At 33.2% G+C, this 23116-nt stretch overlaps 2 protein-coding genes across 3 annotated transcripts; one reads left to right on the top strand and one right to left on the bottom strand.

Annotated features, from left to right (window-relative positions):
* The first annotated feature begins 2676 nt into the window (after positions 1-2676).
* On the top strand, positions 2677-3472 carry LOC142641262 (uncharacterized). The gene has a single exon (XM_075815660.1). The coding sequence runs from the start codon at positions 2833-2835 to the stop codon at positions 3187-3189; it is 357 nt and encodes a 118-aa protein (XP_075671775.1). The 5' UTR covers positions 2677-2832; the 3' UTR covers positions 3190-3472.
* A 9260-nt stretch (positions 3473-12732) lies between these two features.
* LOC142638692 (uncharacterized) lies at positions 12733-17363 on the bottom strand. Of its 2 annotated transcripts, none has more exons than XM_075812751.1 (7): positions 16800-17363; positions 15055-15195; positions 14828-14941; positions 14567-14740; positions 13815-13930; positions 13147-13240; positions 12733-13017 (listed from the first exon to the last, which is right to left on the bottom strand). In XM_075812751.1, the coding sequence occupies exons 1-7, from the start codon at positions 17280-17282 to the stop codon at positions 13012-13014; spliced, it is 1128 nt and encodes a 375-aa protein (XP_075668866.1). In that variant the 5' UTR covers positions 17283-17363; the 3' UTR covers positions 12733-13011. The 2 variants fall into 2 exon arrangements, with proteins under 2 accessions (XP_075668866.1, XP_075668867.1); XM_075812752.1 differs by having other exon boundaries at positions 13156-13240; positions 16800-17362.
* Between the last annotated feature and the right edge of the window lie 5753 nt (positions 17364-23116).

Below are 23116 nucleotides of genomic sequence, written 5' to 3'. Positions count from 1 at the left end.
CCCCCTAAACTAAAGTTGAATAATTTCCCCCTTTTTATTTTGTAAATGAACATATACCCCTATTGTTACTGTCTTAGTTAAACCCTAACAAAATCTTATAATTCCAAAAATATTCTATTGTACAATGTCTAAAATACTCCTACAAAATTTTAACGTCCAAAAAAATTTCTTCTTTTATTTTGAATTTTATGTGGTAGATTGGTAGTTATATTTGAAAAGTTAGAATGGTGATATATAGTGTTCTATTTGTTACTTAGAGAACACTAATTTATTATGTTTAAATCTTCTAGACTTATTATATTATCTAGTAAAAACTTTGATGACAAATGTCTTTTGTTATCTTATTCTTTTTTAATTTCTTTTCTTGCTTAAAAGGGTGTTCATTAAAAGTAAGTAAACTAAACATCGTAGTTAGGCTCATAAAACAAGATGACAAAGAATAAAGTATGAATTAGATCATCTTCATTGTAGATGGATGAAGAGTTTCAAATTGTAGCATATATCCTCATTCATTGCGAAAATTTAAATATTGTAGAAAAATGATAACATTCATTATCATTCTTAATAGCATTTTTTGGTAAGTAGATATTACATTTAGTAAATAGGTTCTAAGAAATTGTCATAGTAAATAACTATTTTAAATTTAAGTACATAACTTCATACTTCTTCCCAAAAAAATAAAAAATCTAACTTAATTTTCTCACTAGCAGTACGAAGTCTTGCAAATGCAATCCAAACTAGTCTATATATATATATATATATATATATATATATATATATATATATATATATATATATTGGTTTTACAAATTTATTTTAAGTAGTTTTAATTTTATATATTAATCTACTTTAATTTTGATGTTATAACTAAATAATAAATCAATGGAAAATCAATACAAAAGTGTTGTCTACGTATATTCCTCTTGGGTGATTTTTACTTTAAATATTATTTTGCCCATTAATCTTCCTTTATTTTGTCTTTTCTTATTCTCATCCTCTTACTACAAATTTATCACTCTCTCGTTCTATTCATATTTTTAACATACAAAAAAGGTTATTTCTCTCTCTCTCTCTCTCTCTCTCTCTCTCTCTCTCTCTCTCTCTCTCTCATTTTTTGGGGTTATTTTATTTTATTTTTCTTGTATATCTACAATAGATTGATAAATATTTGTGTTTTTTAGAACTCCACTTTTGGTTGTTTATAACTGAAAAAAGAAATCAATGAGTAATTTAAAAAAAAAAAAAAATTGTCTACACAAAGGTATTCACAGGTCTTGCTTAATTATTGATGGTAAAAAAAATACAACCTAATAACTGTCCATGGGAGGGTCTCCTACTAGAGGTTTGTAACCCTCATTTTCATATTATTGACTAATTAATATGTGTTCCTTGATGTAAGTTTTTTTTATAATCATTTTGTATACTAAACTAAAATACTTTTAATGAATGGTGTTTGTTGTTGATTTGATTTGGGGAAAAATCATATTATTATTTTTCATATTGTGTTGCTGTCGGTTTTAGTTTATTTCGAAAACAACAGGATAGTCTGGATAAACGGATGAAGAATAGTTAGTGTAGTTGAAGACAATGGTCTTTGTGCAATTTCCTTTTATTGTTGTAAATACTTTGTTTAAAAAAAATAATTAGTAGCAAATTGTTATGTTTTTATTATATGATGTTCTTAGATGCTCGAGTAATTGTTTTAAGCATTTACAAATATTTTATATTGTTTTTTATCTTCCTTATTTTATTAGTGTATTCTTTGAGATTTTTAAGAAATTTTTTTCAGATTTGTGTTTAAAATTATTTATTTTTCACATGTAGGATTAGATGTTAGATTAGATTATGACAATATTAACACAATACTTCTCCTTTTTCAAAAAAAAAAAAATCTACTTTTTCTCCTTTGAAATTGTACTCTTAGTTTTTTTTTTTTAAAGAAAAAGAGTTACAATATTTTAATTTTCCCTTTCTTTTTTTTTATTCTTATTTTGAATTGTACTCTTGTTGAGTTTTATTAATTTTTTAGATACATTTCACGGTGATTTTGATTTTATGGTTAAAAAAATTGGGTTTGAGAAAGTTTGTTAATTTAAAACTAAAAAAATAATTTCCAAGTTTTATATACTTTTTGATGATACACAACATATTATAAATAAATTTTTAAAAAAAAATATTTTCACTAACTTACATTTTGAAAATTAGAAAAAATTAGTATTATTTTAATTTTAATATGACATAAATTATATATGTTACATTTATAATTTTTTTTAATAAATAAAAATATAATTATAAATCATATTACTATTTATTAAATTATTTTAAATTAAAAAAATTAATAAAACCACCTTAAAAATATTATCACGCGCAACTAGCTGCGTCCGTGACTAGTTGTAAACAAAAAGAGGAGATATTTGTTGCGAATAAACCAAACATGGGGTAAAAGGAGACCAAGTCAGGAAATGCGGCTACCATTCAACCTTCAAAGATCATAGGACCTGGAAAGTGGAAACAGCATTAGTGGGTGGTGCCAGGTAGTATCTTTCCACATTCCAAGTCTAGAATTGGTCAAACACGTACTCCACGCCGGCCCAGCCTTTCTGAAGTCTGAACACTCAGGCGAAGTCTTCCACTAACCCCTCTCTCTAAGTCAATTCTCTCATATCATTCATTTGCATCATTCAACCCTTTAAAATGTATATGCCACCACTCACCCACTCCATTCTCCATATCTGAAGAATCTCAGAGTCTCAACCAATTTTCATCTCAACCCAGCAGCAGCCCACACTCAAAAATAAAACTCTATTCTTATTAGTTGATTACTTCTACAATATGCAAAGGATTCCTCACAAATCACAAGCTGCACAAAGGCTACAAGTACCAGCTGGGAGGTCATCACTCAATAGAGACGCCATGGAAGGACATCGTGGACTACGTAAGAATAACAATTATACTGTATCATCATCTCCTAGGCCTCGGCCGGTTTGCACTTGCTCGAACCATCCGGGGTCGGTCAAGTGTACCCGTCACGGCTATGCAGTGCCTCATGCGGAGACATTGAAGAAGCATAGTGCAAGAAAAGAGGTATTGAGGAGAGCATTGATACCACCACCACGCAGGTTTAGCCTCCGGTGGTTTAATTTCAGGCCAACACCAAGTCGACTCTCCAACATGTCTGTGGCTAATTAACGTTTTTATTTTTGTAGTTCTTGTTTGGTTAATTAGTCCTGGGTATCATCAAGTATATATGGCTGCAAATCTATTTCATATTGTTACCAAAACAGCAACGATAAAGGGATAGGATATTGAGAGTTCTGTCCTGCACTTTTTCTTTGTAATTACCCAAAAAAAAAAAAAAATTAAAACTCCTATTTTTTATTCTCTTTTTCTTTGTGCGTGTACAAATTATCACCATCAAACAACCCGCTTTCCTTCCGCAGTTAAGTTATAAATACCTGATCATTTCTATGCAGCTAAGTGATTACAACTAACAAAAATATGGATGATTGTAGTGGCCTTCCGCAGTAAAGTTTTAAATACCCGATCATTTCTATGCAGCTAAGTGATTACAACTTACAAAAATATGGATGATTGTAGCGACGGTAATTTCTAATAGAGTTCTACTAGTGATATCGAAAAATTCTGTCCACTCCTCTTTTTGAATCCACCACAAACCAAAAAAAGATGATTGGGTGTGAAAATTTCCGTGAAATTATCTATATCTCTTAACCTTTCCCTAATAATAAGACACGCTCTGCACATGTGGCTAAACGCTAGGGCTGACACCTCAATAGATGCATCCTATTGAGGTGTCACGCTCTAGAGTTACAAGTGGATTGATGTAGAACAAAACGTCATGACTTTCCTGGACTCTTATGCACGCCCGAAATCATTGCACAAGGCAAAAAAAACACTAGTAGAAATCATGAGCCTTGAAGTTGGAATCATATGAAATTTGGCAGGCTAAAGTGAAACAATAACCTGAACAATAGTCTTTACTTTATTATGGGGTACCCCTGAAAATGGCAAATTCCTTCATTTAGGCTCCGAAAATTGCGATTTTGCCGTTTATAGTCATTTTTGTTCCTTAATAATTTTTTGCTCAAAAGTCAGAATAAGATCCCGTTTATTTTGAGACAACTATTAAAGTCAATAGTTTATGATTGTGCATTTAACACAATTTTTCCATTTTTGGTAAATTTCTGTGTTTTGTTACTTAATTACTTAATTAGTGCGAATTAGGCTTTTAGACGTTTTTATCCTTATTTATATGTTTTGTAGCCATTAGAGGCAAAATAGGCTATTATCAATAAATACAGACTTTTTTCAAGTTCTTCCTTTGGTGGATTCTAGTCTATCTCCTGGTGGATTCTAGTCTATCTCCTTGTGAATTCATGGAAACCTCTCGTGGATTCAAGGTTTACTACCAGAAGTTAATATTTTAGTTTATGTTCCATCAAGAGAGTATCGTGTGTACTTTCTTCAGACTTCTACAACATCATGAACGACCATGGATAACATGGTAGATGCGGTGGCTAGGCATGTGTGTCACGTGCTGCGCATACCAACATATAAGTAAAGTTGTGCTTGATGCAGTAGACAATAAGGGCATGTGTTCATCACTTTGGGCAATGTGTCCAACTATTTTGGGTTTTTCAATTGGCTATCAACATATTTTTTTAGAAATCTATCAAGGGGTTACAAAAATGGAGGTTTTGGGGCTACAATCTAAGAGAAAGTGTTGTGAAAATGCTAGGATGGTGGTTAATGGGGACTAATCCCAATGAAGGCAGTAATGCTAGGTTGAGTGATCGTCAGTGGTCATTGAGTCAAGCAATGGTTGATAATAGATTGTTTGAACCCTATTGAAGGCCACAAAAAAGTAGCTCTTATCCCATGTTAAAATCTAACAAATAAAAAATAATGATGTATATTGTAGATTAAAAAAAGTGTGGAAGCAAGAGAAAATGAGAACACATTACTAATGTGGTTTGACCTAACGGCATGCATCTACAGTGGAAGTTCTTAACGACTACATATTTATTATATAACACATCAATCTTTCCACAAGTAAAATGAAAATCAAACCTATGTAAGAGATAGAACGTGGGAATAACTGGCCAACTCCACACAATGAGCTGACTTAGACTCATAAACATTAGCCACATGAAATATGAGCTAATTCAAGTGCATGATCCAGAGGGGATTTTTAAGGAAAAAAAAAATTCTACTCAAGAGGTAAAGTTTTTGTTGACTATAAATGAGTGCCATGAAAATAAATTAAAACATCCGAAAGTTATTTGGTTGGACTATGAACTCGACCCGTTTGGGTCGGGTGGTTGGATCTTAGATCCGTATTAGACCAATTAGTCAGGTCAGACCTGGTGTTTCAGGCCACTGATTGGGAGGGTCGGAGTTGTCGATTAGGCAAGTTTGGGCCATAAATTGGGCCCATTTTTTGGACTTCCATGAAATTTATTTTAGTTCAATTTTTTTAGCCTTTTTAGACCAAATTAAGGAGTTTGGCAATTTTAAAAAATTACTTGGGTGTCATTTTTTTTTTGTTTTGAATTTGCCATATAAAACAGATTGGGCCTCCCTTTTAATTTTTTTTTTTTTTTTTTTTTTTTTTTTTTTTTTTTGTAAATGGGCCTTTAAAATAAACTTAAATTTAGCAACTACTCTACTTATAAATCCATTGGGCCTTCAGGACATAAACATCCTAGACAAAACACCTCACCACAAGACACAAAATAAGCCTATTTTTACCACCTATTAAGCATTAAACATCCTGGACCAAATACAGCACCACAACACACAAAATAAACATATTTTTACCACATCTATTAAGCATCCACACATTGACCACAAAAAATAAACATAGCAAAATATATTGTAAAACCTGGACAAAGAGCACAACACACAAAATCCTATTTTCACCACCTGTGACTTGTTAAACAGCCACACATTAACAACCAAAAAATAAACACAACAAAATAAGCTGGCCAAAATAGCAAAATGCAATACACAAACGTGCCTATATTTACCACCTATGATCTGTTAAACATCCGCACAATACAAGCACCTGGCAGTAAGAAAGTAGCTAGCTCAATACAAGTCATACATTCAAGAAAAACCCAGAGGCATAAAAGCTAATCTTAACACCTATGTTAAACTTGCACATGCCAACCACACAACAAGTAATATTTTCAACAACAAATAAGTCAACCACAGTAAGCATAAGCAACAGATTTATATTGCAATATTTCCATCTATATATATAAATGAATATATACTAGGTAAGCCATAAAGGCAGAGAATGTAATTAAATTATTGCAAGTTTTAAAGGCAGCAAATCATAAGGCTGGCTATACAATATTCCCAGCAATATAATTAATTACAATTATGAAATACCACATGTATTTCCAAAAAAAATTAGCTTTTCCAAAGCATTGAATGACAGATACTCTAGCTAATAAGTCTATAACTTATAGAAAAGAAAACCTATTGACTAATATTTCTTTTTATAAGCATTAAGAGTAGTAATGTTAGAAAAGTAATATACAAAAGAGCTTCCAAAATGTTCCCAAAAGGCTGTCTCCTTTACAAAATAAATGATTTCTCCTACAATAGACTAAAAAATATTTAACAAATAATACATTAGTACCAAATTCAAGACCAACTAGAAAGGACAACAAGTTTATAACAGTGAGGGGCTAAAGGCAGTAACATACCAAGACAATTAACAATCTTCAATACTAATTAATGGTTGTTTGCCTGAGCTAGAACCCAATTTGGAGCTGGTACTTGCTGATGCAATTGACGATGATTGTTGATTTAAAACTAGGAAAGAAAAACAAATAAATACAATAGATTAAATTTTGTTTGAATATATGAGACATTCAATAATAATTAATAGACAATAAGTTTTAGAATTTAAACATATTGCCTAAATCATGAAATTCCTTCTCCAACGCCTCAACCTCATCCCTTGATTGGTAATGAGAAATCGGAACTATGGCTTGAAGCAAATTTTATGCACATACAAGATTTTGAACCATGAGAAGAGAGAGAGAACTTCGAAATGGATCAACAATGCAGCCTCCGATGCTAAATGCTGACTCAGATGCAACAGTCGAAACTGAAACAACCAACACATCGTTAGCCACTTTAGACGATAGTTGGTACCTACTAGAATTGTCCTTCCACCACCCCAAGACCTCAAAATTCACAACCTTTCTACCATCACAATCTTCAGCGAAATACTTTTCAACATCATTACTACAACCTACGCATTGCTCAACTTCCAAGAAAAGCTCATGTCGAGAGTGAACCATTACCATCCATTTGTGTCCTCTCACTTTCACTTGGTTCTTGCACATTTGGGGAATAAACAGAACAGTAAAAATTATACAACTTCATCAAAAGATCTTTCACCTTATCAACTATCACTTTCCCCACTGCATTCCCAGAAATTTCAAAAAAAATAAAACTTCAAAAACCTCAATTTCTTTTGTGGATCAAGAACCACAGCCACATACAAAAAATGATTAATTTTATCACCTTCCCCCAATATTTCTCAAATTTAGTTTGTATGTTTGTGGTTGTGTTTCTTAAGAGGGTTTTTTGGGATTTAACTAAATGAGAAATACTCTCCTGAATAACAAAGATCTCATCGAAGAAGGCATTTGAAGTAACATATAAAGAGTCGGAGAGCTTCTTTGTTGCATTGTAAAAAAGGCCTCAAGAAAGTCACAAATGCTCTACAATTTTGGAAATCACTCATACAAGGAGATCCCAAACCACCACTATCTTCCTTAGTCCTAAAGCATGACGAATAACCATCATCTTCAAAGTCCATTCTAAAGAACACTTTTTCATATATTTCAGTAGTTTCTAATATAAGGTAAGTTGAGTTCCACCTAGTAGGTACATCTTGAGAAGGAAGACTCTTGAACTTCATACCTAACATCTCCATAAAACTCCTATAAGTTTGATTTCTATTGGATGAGGACTTCACATACCTCACAGCTTCATGCACCTTAGCAACAGATGCATCAATTTCTTTCAAACCCTCCCCTTCAATAAGATTTAGGATATGGGCACAACACCTCATGTGCATGAACTCATTTTTCTAAAACTGTCACATTCTAATCTTTTGTTACTCTTTGCAAAAATTTAATTGTGGTTTAATTGGAGCTAAAATTATCCACTATCAAAGTGAATATGCCATCAATACCTCACTCACGCAAAGACATCTCAATCTTTCTACCTATAGTCTCCCCCTTGTGATCTTCAACTTGACAAAAATTTAAAATTCTCTTATGCAACTTCCAAGCATCATCAATAAAGTGACATGTGAGATACATATAATTCAAATTTTGAATAGAAGTCCATGTGTCAGTAGTAAAATACACCCTACAACCCTTCAAGGATTTCCTTAGCTTCTCTCTCTCACTTTTATAAATTCCAATCACATCTCTAGCCACAGTTTGACGAGATGGAATATCCTTTAGACGGAGTTTAGGTTATAAGGTAGTTACATATTTCTTAAACACATACCCCTCAACACACCTAAAAGGCAACTCATCAATTATAATCATTTCAGCAAGTGCCTTTCTAGAAGCCTCAATAGTAAAGGTTGCTGACACAAGTTGGAACCCTTCGTCTCCATCATTTTTAGGTTCAAAAGCTAAGGTTTTCTACCCTTTAACCTTTTCTTCTCCATTAGGGTTCTTGGGGCAATTTGTCACATGAGCTAACAAATTACTAGTACCACAACTCTTACTATCAACATGATATGATTTTTAATAATAATTACATATAGCTTTAGTGACACCCTCATCTACCTTTACTTTTTCAAAATGATTCCAAGCTAAAGAATTTTTCCTACCATTACCACTACTAGTCTTAGTCACTTTGCTAGGTGGAATTGGGGGCAACTCAACATCAGTAGTTTTAGCTTGGGTAGCAACAGCAACCTCTTGGGTGGCAATAGCACCATCAACTTAGATGGCAGTAGAACCATCAACTTGTGTAGAAATAGAACCATCAGCTTGTGTAGTAACAAACGGTGCATTAGTGGAGGATTCCATGACCTAAAAAAATCAAATATAAATATTAGCAAACTAGAACAACAGGAACAATTAATAATAATAATCACACAAACCAAAAAGGAAAAATTTTGATGCTTGAATCCAAACAACAATATCCTACATAAAACATAAAACATAAAACAGTATCCTACATAAAACTTAAAACTAAACAGAACCCATATACAAACAATATGATGCTTGAAATTTTATTAAATAATAAAAGCAGAAACATTGGTGCTCAAAATTTATTAAACAAAAACAGCAAAACGACAACAACAACCACCATAATAGCATAAGTAACATTCATCAACTCTAACAAAAAAAGAACAAAATCCCAACTTTTAACACAAAACACAAATGGAAACAAAAATCATACCTTAAAGAAACTGTGGGTGTTGAAGTTTTGAATTTGAAGACTGAAAACCCCACTTGGACAACTTTCAATTCCTGAATAAAATTAAAATATGAACAGAATTAATCAAACAAATGAACAAAGAACAAAAGTAAAATTGTTAGGGTTTCAATTTTTTTAGTTAGTGTTTCAAATTATAAAACTTTGAGTTTATTTGATTTTTAATAGTAGATTTTCATAACAAATAAAATTTTACTGAATAATAAAAGCAGAAATATTGATGCTCAAAATTTATTAAACAACAACAACAACAACAAAACGACAACAACATCCACAGCAGCATAAGTAACATGCATCAACTCTAACCAAAAAAAAAAAGGAAAAAATCCCAACTTTGAACACAAAAAACTCAGGGAAACAAAAATCATACCTTAAAAAAACCTTGGGTGTTTGAGCTTTAAATTTGAAGACTGAAAACCCCACTCGTAAAACTTACAATTCCTGAATAAAATTAAAATAGGAACAAAATTAATCAAAAAAATGAACAAAGAACAAATGTAGATTGGTTAAGGTTTCAACTTTTTTTAGTTAGGGTTCAAATTATAAAACTTTGGGTTTATTTGATTTTAACAGTAGATTTTCATAACAAATATAATCGATGAGAGACTGAAAAAAAGAGAGATGAGAAAATGAGAATATATACCATAAACAATTTGGAGTAAGAACTGAGTGGGGTGGAACAACAAGGACACTCTCTTCAACGATTCAACCCATATGATTGGCAGCAAAGAGAGAAGAGAGTGCTGGTGGCGGCAATAGCAGCGGCTAGGTATGAAGAACTTGTAGTGAGAAGCTAGGGTTTGGACCTTGGGGTAGAGAGAGGCGAAGTGAGAACTCAAAGTTTGAGAGTGTGGTCTATTCATTGGTGAGAAGACTGAAGCTTCAAGCCTTTAAAGAGTGAAGATTGAAGGCTGAAGAGTGATGAAGATTTTGTATGGAACTAGTGAAGAGAGAGAGAGAGAGAGTCTGAGTCTGAGAGATATGAGATTGAGATAGAGAGACTAAGAGCATCTGGTGAAGACTGAAGAGATTAGAGAGAAAGAGAGAGAGAGCATTTGAGACCGTTGGATTATGTCCGTTGGATTAGGATATGAGATTGAGATATCTAATCAAGAAATTGATCTCTAATTGTAACCGTTGGATTGTGTTATTAGTTTTGATTTTAACGGTTGATTTGTAATTTGGTACCTTTGCTCTGAATCACTAATATGATGTGTCTATGTGTTATTTTGCTAGAGTCTACTGATATGACTCAAAGGAGTTTTGTAGAGTGTAATTGTAACCGTAGAATTTGAATCTTGATTTGGTTTAAACTATTGGATTTGAAATTGGGAACTTGTGCCAAAAAAGGCTGTTCAGATTGGTTTCCTCTCTGCTATATGTTACCCAATAACTGAAGTACAAGGCATGTGAGTGGAAGACTACTTTATGTTACCCAAGTACCGGTCGATTCGGTTTATTCTAGTTAATTATTTTGTAATTTGAAACCCGAACCGAATAATCGGTTCTTCTTAAAACAAGACCCGTGACCGACCAAGACTTGCATTCGGATCTACCCATGGACCTTCGGGTTGGGCAGGTATGGTCGGGTGGGTCGGATTTTCCGGGTCACTAGACACCCCTATGGAGAACTTCACTTGCAATAACTTGAGATTTTACCACGTGCTATACTTTTAAAAAGAAAATAAGAAAGCTTGAGTTTGTATCAGTATTTCAAAAATGAATGCATTCTTTTAACTGGCATGTTCCCAATTTAGTTGGCCCAATCAATTGGTCTGATCGGATTATATGACTCAGTTGACTGTCTTCTTGACAATATTCAGAGCTTCTATAGCTCAGAAAATAAAAACTAGTTCACTCTCTCTTGAATTTTCTCCTTTAAATCATTAATAGTAAAAAGTTACCAATGAACTTGATGCTTGACAATACGAGATGGACATATTACATACGCAATGTCGAAAGAAAATAAAGCAAGTAAGAATTTAAAGATAGGAATAGGAATTTGAGTAATAGCCCAGTGGTATTGCCCTCTAGTGCCAATGTCTGGGGTTCAAACCTAAACCCCGCTTTCAGATAGTGGTATTGCCCATACTATAGCGGTACCTTCTGCAGATTGTGGATCACAATACAGACCCAAGCTTTTAGGACAGAACCATGCTCATTTCTGGCAACCACAACTAAGGAGGTGAACTCTTTGGCCACAACTGCATCCACATTAAGTCTAATAGAGCATGTGGAGGGACATGGCCATTGGGAAGGGTTGGTTTGCCTTTGGTTCTCTGCTGATTCCTCCACAACTGTATGCTCCCTAAATCGAGCACGCAATGAATGAATGAATGATTTTGTTTAGGTTGACCTCAGATTCGCTGTTATTATGAGCTATATTATTCCTCAAATTCCAAATAGATTCCAAGGTTAAGGCAAATTGAAGAGCCACTTGGTGGAGAGAGATAAAGTTTGGTTTGTGGCTTGTACCTGGGCAGCAGGGTCAATGATGGTGTTGATGATGCCTTCACCATTGGAAATGTGGAGCCAATCAAGTCTTAGCCCCCAAGTTCCAAACCATGCAACTCTAGCCACTGAGCACTTAAAGAAGATATGAATGGAGGTCTCATTTGCTTCCTTACAGAGCGTAAAGTGATTTTTAATCAGATCCTAGCCTTTGAGCTAGATTATCATTTGTAGGAAGTGATTCTGATTCAACTCTCCATAAAAGCATTTTTAATCTGTCATGGATTTTCAGTCACCATAATTTCTGCCAGTCGATGCCACTATTGTTGTCATCTAAGTGCACTTGATTGAAAGGGAATCCAATTGTGTGGCTCACGCCCTTGCAAAATGTGTTAGCTCTGGCAATTTTTTTTATATTGTAATATTAAGACTCTTCATGGTACTGTTCAGGATGCCTGGAAGAGAGACTCTAGTTCTTTCAGGTTGAATGAAAGTCTATGTTTATAAAATAAATAAACAAATAAATAACTGTCGTAAATAAAAGACCATATCAAACATTTTTACAAAGTTTGAGGAACCAGAATAACAGTCCCCAATACTTATGCAGGTGCGATTTTGAAGTTTAGCCATAAATTTGTGCAATCATAACCCTACTTTTCAAAAACTGGATTGCAGCATATTCTGCAACCAAACTAGTCCGATAATGGGACAAGTTTTCATCTGCCTTTAAAGAGCGATTTCTGTAGCCTGTAGAGAATTGTAGACCAGTTGTTGTTACTTCAATAGTGAACAGTTAGATGGTTTCAAAAATATATGTAGAAGCTTAATGTATTCACATGAAAAGGAAGAAGGGGAGAAGGGTATGTCTTATACACATGCAAGTTTCTAAGATGTCTGCACTATATACGATAATCAGTTCTGCCAGCCATGATCCAGATTGCTTTGTATACTTCGAATCACAATCCATCAGAAAGTTGATTTGCTCTCTCAACCTCACAATTGAGAGTAGACTCCTCTTCTTTAATATCCAGCTTTTGGTTGTTTACATTTTGCTCATTCCTGATGCAAGGGAAAGAAAACAACAACCCAATGAGTGCACATTAGAATATTTCTATGCAGCTCTTACATGACCATAAAAATTGAATGAAGCAGCGAATAAGAAAATTTGTCGAAGCAACAAAAATCTACTTTATGTACCAGAGGAGTATCTATGTTTGGGGAACTGGAGTTGGGCTCTACTGGTGCCTCAGAGATTCTTGCTTCTGATTTTTCATTTGAATAACTAGCAAAGAGAAAATCAACCAGTGTAAGAGATAGAATGTAGTGAAAACATAAAACCAGGAGAATTCTAATGATTGAATGTTTTGCCTCAAATACACACCCACAGAAAAGAACACAAAGATACTTTAGATCTGCCTAATGAAAATCTTAGAATCAATCAAATTCGAGCCATGTGTACTCACATCACATACACCTACTATATGCTCATTCTTGAAAGTATTTTTTTAGCCCTTGAAATACTTAGGACTCAGGACAATTTAAATGAATGCAACCATGCAGCTCCAGCTTTGAACAGTAGATGAGTAGCTCTACCCAAAAGAGACTTTTAGGTTCCTTAACATCCTATCTCTATTCATGTCATGTAAATCTCAAATAAGCCAGAAAAACTAAGCATATGTCTATTGTTCTTAAGCAGTATTTAAGGTAAGATGGATCACTTAGAATGGGTTCATCTTTCAGCTCGTTTTCCATATCTTTTTCTGGGAGAAAATATATCATGGATAACAAAGTTCTTCACTCATCAGCCCTTAGCATGTCTCTACAACAGTTCAAAATAAACCGTATTAAATACTCACGTTGAGAGTATTGTCACCCAGATAAGCTCTACACAGTCCACCCAAAGAAGTCTTTGTTCTACTGGGATCACACCGTAGGTAATAAGATGAGCAAATGGCCAAAGCTTCCACCCTGCCTACATATTCAATGAACAACAAGGTTTAATGGAAGATGACTTTACATAAGCATAGATCAACTCATATGATAACAATAATAGTTCTTTAATCTGGATTACAGGATAGGCTGCCTGAATTAAGGTCAATCATATACTTTAGCTTAAAGTAAACAGATAAAAATATTGCAATTTCGCAATACTCAATCATGTTTAACAAAAATTCTACCAACTACTGATGGTATCTAGTATTTATTAACTTTTTGCAAGTGGAAAAATCTGAGGTTTCTCCAGAACCAAAAGAACTAAAACCAAAAGCTTGAAGGCAATGCAAATATGTTTTGACTTGGACAACACATCTTTGCACTTGATCAAGATAATCTTATTTAGAAGTCAAAAACTTTTTTATTTTTTTTTTAAATTTTGAGAATCTATTAAAACAAGTCACAAGTGTTAATTAGTTAAAAATCAGACAATTAATGATAACGGACAAGAGCAGTTCACACTGAACACATATGCCAATGCATACACGAGGAGTTTATGATTGACACAAAAACTGTACCAATCACCATTTGCAAAAGGGCAAAGAGAAGTCAGTCAGCACTGACTTTTGGCTCAACAAGAATGCAAAGATACAGTAAGAGCACAACATTCACTTACAGTCAGCATGGGCCAGAACGTTGCCTTCAATTCATTAAAAATATTAACTGGGGATTCAAGTCGCAAAAATCCCAAGACAGTAAAATAAATGCTGTTCCAAATTGCCGCCCATACAGTTTGGTCAAAGATTACTTTGACAGGAACCACCCACCAGTCCTGGAAAGGAAAAAGTTCCTGGAAAAAGAGAGGAAGCTGTTAAGGTAAACCAAGCAACTGAAATATGAAATCCAAGCACAAGAAAAAAAAAACCATAATGTTCACCTCGCAGAACTGGTAATAATAATGAGAAAGGGAACCATGTAAAGTAAAGCCAACAAGGCCTGATCTGAACATCCTTATTCTATCAAACTCAAAGAGAGGTTTTCCTTCAAAGCACTGCAGAATTCAAGGATATAAATTAAAAAAGAAAAGATTTGAACATATTATGTAAAGGCCAATATGTGATAGCGAAAACAAGATATAGGGCTTATTTCACAACTTGGACTAACCTGAGCAATCCAATCCCCTACAGAGTACACCACTCCACTAATAACCATTTTTGCTAAAACTGGGTTTCTCTTAAGAGCTTCCTCATAGGCAGTCCAGTTGTGTTGAGGTGCATATCTTACTATCTCATAAATTGTCCACCCCTATCACAAAAATAAATAAATAAATAAATAATAAAATCAAGTCATAGAAGATAGAATGGATTAAAGCTCCCTTTAAAATCCAAGCCGCATATCATAAAGTTGATATGGAGTATAAAACAATCCCACGCAAACAATCACAACTTATTAAAAAATTTTACTAGAGAAACTAATTGGGAGAGGATTCTAGATATTGTTTAGCACTAGTCTACTCAATCTCAGGCTACCGCATCTCTTAAGCCATAAGTGCACAGATGTATTTCCTCTAACGTACATTTCAGCTCCACATTTTTTCTAGCATTTTTCTTGTCCCAATAAATCCTTGAACTTCCATTGAATCTGAATCATTTTGCAAGCCTGCAATATCTGATTGCACTTTCCTTATCTTGCCACTAGCCAAACCACCAAGTCTTCTGCAATATCTGATTGCACTTTCCTTATCTTGCCTTGTGATTAATTCATCCACATGAACTCATTCCAGACAGGCTTGCTCAATGCAGCTGTTGCTTCTCAGCTGCCCATCTTGTAGTGTGGTCCAAACTTAGGCTAGTTCTCTTCTTGTGAAACTATTTGCTTCATTTCAACAAAGCTCAAATCAATCACGAACCCTTCAAAATCAGTTCCCCAATCCATTTATGCTGCTTTAGCTGTATACAAAGCACCATTTCACTCTTACAACTTTATGGATGATCAATCTGATATAACAGCATGACAGTTAGCACCAATGCATCCTGGTTCATCACGCATCAATCCACTGCAAAGCATCTAAATACAATTCAAAATATATTTTCCCCCAACTAATTCTTTTCAGCTCAAACCAGACAAACACATCTATATGCACAGTTAACTTGACACGAGTATATTCCCTACAAACACCTTGACTATATCTATTAACCTCAGTAAATTAGAAATTCAACAAAAAAGAATGAAGTAAATTTAACATAAACAGAAGAAGAGGATGAACTGCGACACCCCAAGAATGAAATTTTCAAAAACAGAATTGTTGAGTTTGGAAATGAGAATTTAAGTTCAGGGGATTCAAAAAATAATTGCTTGTATAAATTACTTGATATTAATTCAAAAACAAATGATGATGTGAATTTTGCAATTTTGCTCAAACAAAAACACTAGTGATATTATTGATTCGAAAGGACATCTTACTCATAGTCATTTCAAATCCACACTTTAGTAAAGCTCAAATCCTTTTATAAATTTCCACCAATAGGAAAAAAAATATTCTATTATTTAATATCCTATTCAAGTCATTTGAACTAAACATTGAAATACTAATAATCATTCTTTAAAGACTTTAATTTCCTTAAACCAAACGAACCAAAAAAGATTTGGTCAGTTTTTTTTTTTTTTTTTTTTTTAAATGAAAGAAAAAAAAAATGTTAATTCAATCGTTAAACTTTCAGAGAAAAGCAACAAATTGTGTACAATTAAATCAAAAACCATTTCCAATAGCATCTTTAGTATCAAATCATCAACTTCTCACATACACAACTCATCTAACAATAATAGTTCAAACATATATCATAAACGTATAACTTTAACACAAACACAAAAACAAAACAAGAATGGGATACAATTGCAAAGTGACTCACATGCCAGTAGTCCTGGTCAATGGTGAGCAACTTGGTGATGGCAAAAGTACCCGCAGCCAAAACTATGGAAGCGTTGATGGTCCTATCAATCAGTCTCTCTATCTCCTCATTCTCTCTCTTCCCTACTCCATCACCAACCGAGCCCGAAGAAGAAAAACCGGCTCCTTCGAAGGAGAGCCTCCCCTCGTGACCGGCTCCGAACCCACTCACCAACTCGGTCTCCAAACCAGTACCTTCACTCTCCACCCTACTCACCACCACGCCCTCTTGCTGGTCCGTACTGTCCGTACTCTGTACTGGGATCACGTCCATTTCTTCCACCATGGATTTCACTATCACTACCAAACTCGACTTCTTCGTTTTCTGTTTGTTTCTCGAGAAAAGTGGGTTGGTCTGGGAAAACTTCGAGATGGGTTTGGACCTGGGTTTTAGTTTTGATAGGGGAAGCAAGCTCTGAGGTGATATAGAAGGTACGGACGCCATGGCTGACACTGAGTTGAGATGGGAGGAACTGAGCTGAGTTTTGACAGTGTTTCTCTCCGAGTTGGAAGTTGGAACACGGTGAAATAGTTCTGGTTTTGTAGATTGGAGGGCTGGATTCGATACTTCAACGTGTATGGTATTACGTTGCACCTGATTTTTTTTCTTTTTTCCTTTTATTCTAGGACAGAGTTTCAACTTCACCTCTCTTGTCCGCAGTTTAAAAAAAATTGACATACGACGGAATTACGCAGAAATATTTTGTTCAATTGTTATATAATAGGTTAAAATTCAACTTCAACTCCCTCGTCGGCAGTTTAAAAAAAAAATGACATACGATGAAACGACGCATGAATGTTCAGTTTAATTGTTATATAATAGGTTAAATTAAGATTGTTTCATACACATTTAGGGTGATAACGGGTTTGGTTCAATTGATAAAGATCGAACGTTTCGTTAAAATGCCTCAGTTTGAGTCCCGCTACCAGCAGTCCTACTTGATGGGCGATCTATAAGTCCAATGTAAGTTTCTTCTGAGGCCTACAGCTTACCCAAGCTCTGATATAGTGTGGTAGCCTCCCCTCACCTAAACTTTTTCTTAGCAAAAAAAAAAATATATATATATATATATATATATATATATTTAGAATCAAACTTTTTTCATAATATTATACATAGCCATGTAATAGGTGGAAGGTGGCTTAGAAGAAAATTTTGTTATTTTTTGTATATAAATAAGTTTTCTTGCCCACAATAATGCACAATTTTTCTAATAGAATGAGTTTGGAAGCACTCATTGATTATTTGCTAAAGGAAAGAGTTTGATTCCAAACTAGTTAAGAACTATCTCGGTCAACTTATAATGTGATGATTTAAGAGACTACGTGTAGTTTGCATCACATAACGTTTTTAATAAGTCATGTGACTTATTTAATAATATATATCAATTGTCTTATAAAACTTCATGTGGTGAGTTGGAAGAAATAATTTTAAATCAATTTAGAATCAAACTTTTTCCCTTGTTGAAAATATAAGAAAAAGTAGAGAGAAATAATTAGATCTCTTCTCAATGAATCGTCTCATTACCTCCAAAGTAAACTCAGTTAATGATATGAACACCATTACCTTAAGGCCATTAATGGTAGGTGATAGGGAAGAGAGACAATGAGGAAATGGTGTAGCTGGTGGTATTAATGTTCATGAGATATAAAGATGGTTTTTTTTTTTTTAAGATTGTATTTAGTTTAATTTTTAAGTTAATTTGTGTACATTTCTTAAAATCTCATTCTTTTATGCGTATATATAATTATATTTTCATCGAAATCAAATCCTTTAATTTTGGCTTCAAGGTAAAAATTTTATTTTCTAGGCTTAACAGAAAATAAATCACCACATTATTACACATTAAGTTTTGTAAAATTTGAATTATGAAATGGAATAGAATAGATCAGTTTATAATCTCATATAGTGTTTTTTTTTTTTTAAATCAAGTAAGGCAATATATTTAAACAATCTTGAGCTAACACTAAATTTATTAACTTTTGTTTAGTTTAAAAAATAAATTGAAAATAGTAGAGTGAGAGAGATGTTAAAGATCTCTACTCGAGATAAGTTATTTTAAAGAATAAACCAATTTATAGTCTTAAATTAACAAATTTTTTAGTAAAAAGACATGAAAAATGCTGTGAATTTTTATATTTGCTATTGTTATTGTTTTCTTTTTATTTCCTTGATTTTTGGGATAATGGTGATGATGTGTAGGATTTGGAGGGGGAATATGTTGGCAGGATTGGGAATTGGTGATTGGTCAGAACGGTGGGGTTGTAGGATGTTTTGGTGAATTGTGATGTGGAAGATTCCTTCACTTCCCGAAGATGAAATTTTAGACGATGAACGTGGTCCACACGAGAATGGTGGCCATAAAAAATTTAAAAGTAGATACTCCTTAAGGAAATCTCATCCAAATAAAATAAAATAAAATAAATTGTTGTCCTATAAAAATGTGATTGAAGTTGACTTCTTAAACCAAAACGACGTCTTCTATTAACTATATAAAAAGAGCCTATGCGCTTAACTACAGTAATTTTGGTTTATTCAACCAAACTTTTCACCTTTTTTTTTTTTTTTTTTTTTTTTTTTTTTTTTTTTTTTTTTTTTTCTATTAGCTGTTAACATGTTATCACAATAAATTACCATAATATTTTCATAATTTTTGAGAAGTTAATTTTTTATAAACTAAAATTAAAAAAAAAAAATCATAACGAAACTAATCGCAACTAAAAATAAATGTATTATAAAAAAAAATGAAACATTCACAATATTTTTCACAACATTTTTTTTACTGTGCAAAGCAACAGTAGTAAAGCTACAATGATTCTGATATATCCAACCAAACTTTTTTGCTTTTTTTTTTTTTTGTGGGAAAATAGCGTCTGAACACACCTTTTTACTTTTTTTTTTGTCTCCATATTAGCTGTTAAAATATTATCACAACAAATTGCCATAATATTTTTACAATTTTTAAGGTGTTAATTTCTTAAAGCATCCATAGCAGTGGAGCAAAAAATATAGCTATTTGGCACCTACAAATCACCAAAATCACCAACCTAAATCCTTAATCTTTTTCCTCAACCCAAACAAAACAAAATAAAAATCACCAACACAAAACAAACACGGCATGGGTTGGTGAGCTGGGTCAACGGAAGGGGTGGGTCGACGAGTTGGGTCGGCAAAAATGAAGATGAAGATCCAATAAAACAAATCGGCGATGGGGCTTGGGGAGATGGGTCTCAACAAGATGGGTTTGGAGAGATGGGGTCTCAGCGATGGGGCTTGGGGAGATGGGTCTTGGCGAGATGGGTTTGGGGAGATGGGTCTTGGCGGTAGGCGAGTTGGCCAGCGAGTTGAGGGATGAGGGAGGCACTAGATGGCTAGAGAGAAAAAAAAAATTGAGGAGGAAGAAAGAAGAAAGAAAAGAGGTAATGCTTGTTTAATGAGAGAAGAGAGAGAAGTGTAATAAAAAATTACTTTTTTTTTAGCTTCAAGCTACAATATGCAGCCAAAAATAGCTGCGTAGTGTAGCTCTAAAGCTAAAATTTTTAGCTATGCCTTCACTATTGTAAAGCAATTTTTATATTTTAGTGAAGCTAAAATAGCAATATAGTTATTTAGCTTCACTATTGCCAATGCTCTTATAAGCTAAAATAAAATAAAATAAATATTATACTAAAACCAACCACAACTAAAAATAAATGTATTGTGAAAAAAAATGCGACATTCACAACATTTTTCACAACACTTTCATAATAAATTATATGTGGTAAATTGTTATTGGTTCTAATTTAAACTTACCAATGAAATTGTTTTTTTGCCTACCAATAACAATTCGTAACAACTTACTATTTTATGATTTGTTATGTAAATATTGTGAACATAACATTTCTCTTGTGAAAATATTGAAACATTTTGTTGTCGTCATAATATTTTCACAACTACGAAAGTGTCAATTTTTTATGAGTCAAAATAATACCAAAATTATAAAGGTAATACCAAAATGTTATACCGTTATGTTGTGTTTCTAGATTTTTTTTTTTTTTTTTTTTTTGGTTTAGTCCAATTTGTTGAACCAAAATTCACTATTTCACATGCAGTTTTCTTGGGTTGACTTTTGTAATTTTTATTGTATTTTTATATTTGCGCATCATTTTAAGTAAAAACACATAGTTTTACACATACAAAAAATAAAAAACTTAGGATAAAAACATTTTCCATCTTTTATGTTTGGGGTAGTTCACAATTCTACCTTAAACTTTAAAATCAATCAATTTTCCCCTTAATATTTTGGAAAAAGAGTAGATATGTCATATTGTTATTTTTTCGGTTAAACCCTAATGAAATCTTATGATTCTTAAAAAATTACATTGTGTAATGTCTAAAATATTCTAACGAAATTTTAACATGCAAAATTTTTTTCATGTATTGAGTTTTAGATGGTAATAATGCTTAGAAGTTGGAATCATGGTTTTAAAAACCGAACCGAGCATCGAGCTATTTTTTTATTATTTTCAGTTCAACCCCGGTTTTTGGGGTTTTAACCAAACCAGACTAGCTCCCGGTTCCCGGCTGGTCCGGTCCAGTTTTTAAAACTATGGTTGGAATTGTAATATAAATTGTTTTATTTACTACCTAAAGAACATTGATTTTCTAGATTTAAATCTTTGAAACTTATAATTTATCTAATGGGAAATTCGATGATACATGCTTTTTGTTATCTTTTTTTTTTTTCCTTTTCTTTTCTTGCCTAAAATGAGTATTCATTAAAAACTAAGTAAGCTAAATATTGCACCTATACTCATAAAGAATGATAAAGAAGAAAGTATGAATGAAATTTTTTTCATTGTGTATGGTTGAAGATATTTGATAAAAAACTTCAATTGTAGCATATGATATCATTCATTACAAAAATTTAAATATTGTAACAATGTCTTAACAAAACTCAGTTGCTTATTGTTGAAAGATGGTAATATTCGTTATCATTCTTAAAAGTTTTTAGTGGGTGGATATTGCCTTTAGTAAATAAGTACCGATAAACTATTATAGTAAAAAATATATATATTCATATGTTAAATAGATACTATAACTTTGTGCGTGATTAACTATTAAAATTCTCATACAAATAAAATTAACTTTGTATGACATACATTTTTTATGTATATAGTTTCATACTTCTTCAAATAGGAAATTTATTTTAATTTTCTTATTTAAGAGGAAGCACGTGCTTTGCACATGTCACCTTACCTAGTTTTAGTTTAAATCATCTATCTGTCGATGAGGTGGTGCCATTGTTTTATTTTTTTTAATATTCCTCAAAAACAAACCAAAAAAAAAAGTTTCTTGAATTTAAATGTGAATGTATAAAATGTTAGCTCAAAGCATTAGCATCCGGAGTTGTAAAACTCCGAATATCTTATTTTTTAGCATCAAATCACAAAAAACCACAAAATATATGCATTATTCGAATGTTTATGTGCTAAAATTTTTATAATACTGCAACAATAGACTTCTACATATACATTTTACTATTCATGGATTGTAAACATAAATTTCATTTTTTTTATTACTCTAACTCTCCGTCTTTCTTTGCCTCTCACTCACTTTCCTCTCTTTCTCCCTCTTCTCTATCATCTCTCTGTTTCTCTCTCATACCTCTGCCATAGTCCAGACTCCAGATTTGCTTACAATCAATGGAGAACCATCGTAGTCATCAACCTAGTCTCAAACCCATATCAAAACTCCAGCCCACAAATCCACCATACCATTGCTGAAGTGGTACTGATCTTAACAGTTGCTAATAGCCACAAGAATTGCAGAGAATAGCCAACGTCTTTGCCACATACAAGAACCCAGATTTGTTCTCCAATTCCACCAGTGGAGATCGGCGTGGTGGCGCGATTGAGGTGGAGATCGGCATGGTGGGTTTATAGATCAGCGAGATCGACAGTGGTGGGTTTCTGGGTTTGGCGCTGTGGTTGTTGTCAATGAGATAAACGGTGGTGGTTGCTTCTTATGGTTGCTGTTGGTGGTTTTTTTTTTTTTTTTTTTTTTTTTTGCTCTTGGTTTTTCTTGTAGTGGCTGTTTCTTGTGGTGGTTGTTGTTGGTGGTGGGTTTGGTGGTTTTTTTAATGGGTTTTGGTGGTTGGCATGGAGGTGGCGTGGTGGTTGCTGGCTAGTGGCATTGTGGGTTAGCTGGGATGTGCGTGATAGTGGTTGTTAATTTTTCTTTTTTTTCTTGGCGGTGACTGGATTTTTAAAATATATTTTACGGTGGTGGTGATCTTT

The sequence above is a fragment of the Castanea sativa genome, chromosome 6 (genome assembly GCF_040712315.1).
Source record: "Castanea sativa cultivar Marrone di Chiusa Pesio chromosome 6, ASM4071231v1".
Classification (NCBI taxonomy): Eukaryota; Viridiplantae; Streptophyta; class Magnoliopsida; order Fagales; family Fagaceae; genus Castanea; species Castanea sativa.
Note: the sequence above shows the minus strand (reverse complement) of the source record. Positions and strands in the feature narration are given on the sequence as shown.

Excerpts from the sequence above, each read along its gene's own strand:
- LOC142641262 (XM_075815660.1), top strand. The coding sequence starts at position 2,833 with ATGCAAAGGATTCCTCACAAATCACAAGCTGCACAAAGGCTACAAGTA.
- LOC142638692 (XM_075812751.1), bottom strand. The coding sequence starts at position 17,282 with ATGGCGTCCGTACCTTCTATATCACCTCAGAGCTTGCTTCCCCTATCA. Across the intron at positions 15,196-16,799 it reads TTGACCAGGACTACTGGCAT|GGGTGGACAATTTATGAGAT; the intron begins GTGAGTCACTTT and ends TTTTTGTGATAG. Across the intron at positions 14,741-14,827 it reads ATTATTACCAGTTCTGCGAG|GAACTTTTTCCTTTCCAGGA; the intron begins GTGAACATTATG and ends CTCTTTTTCCAG.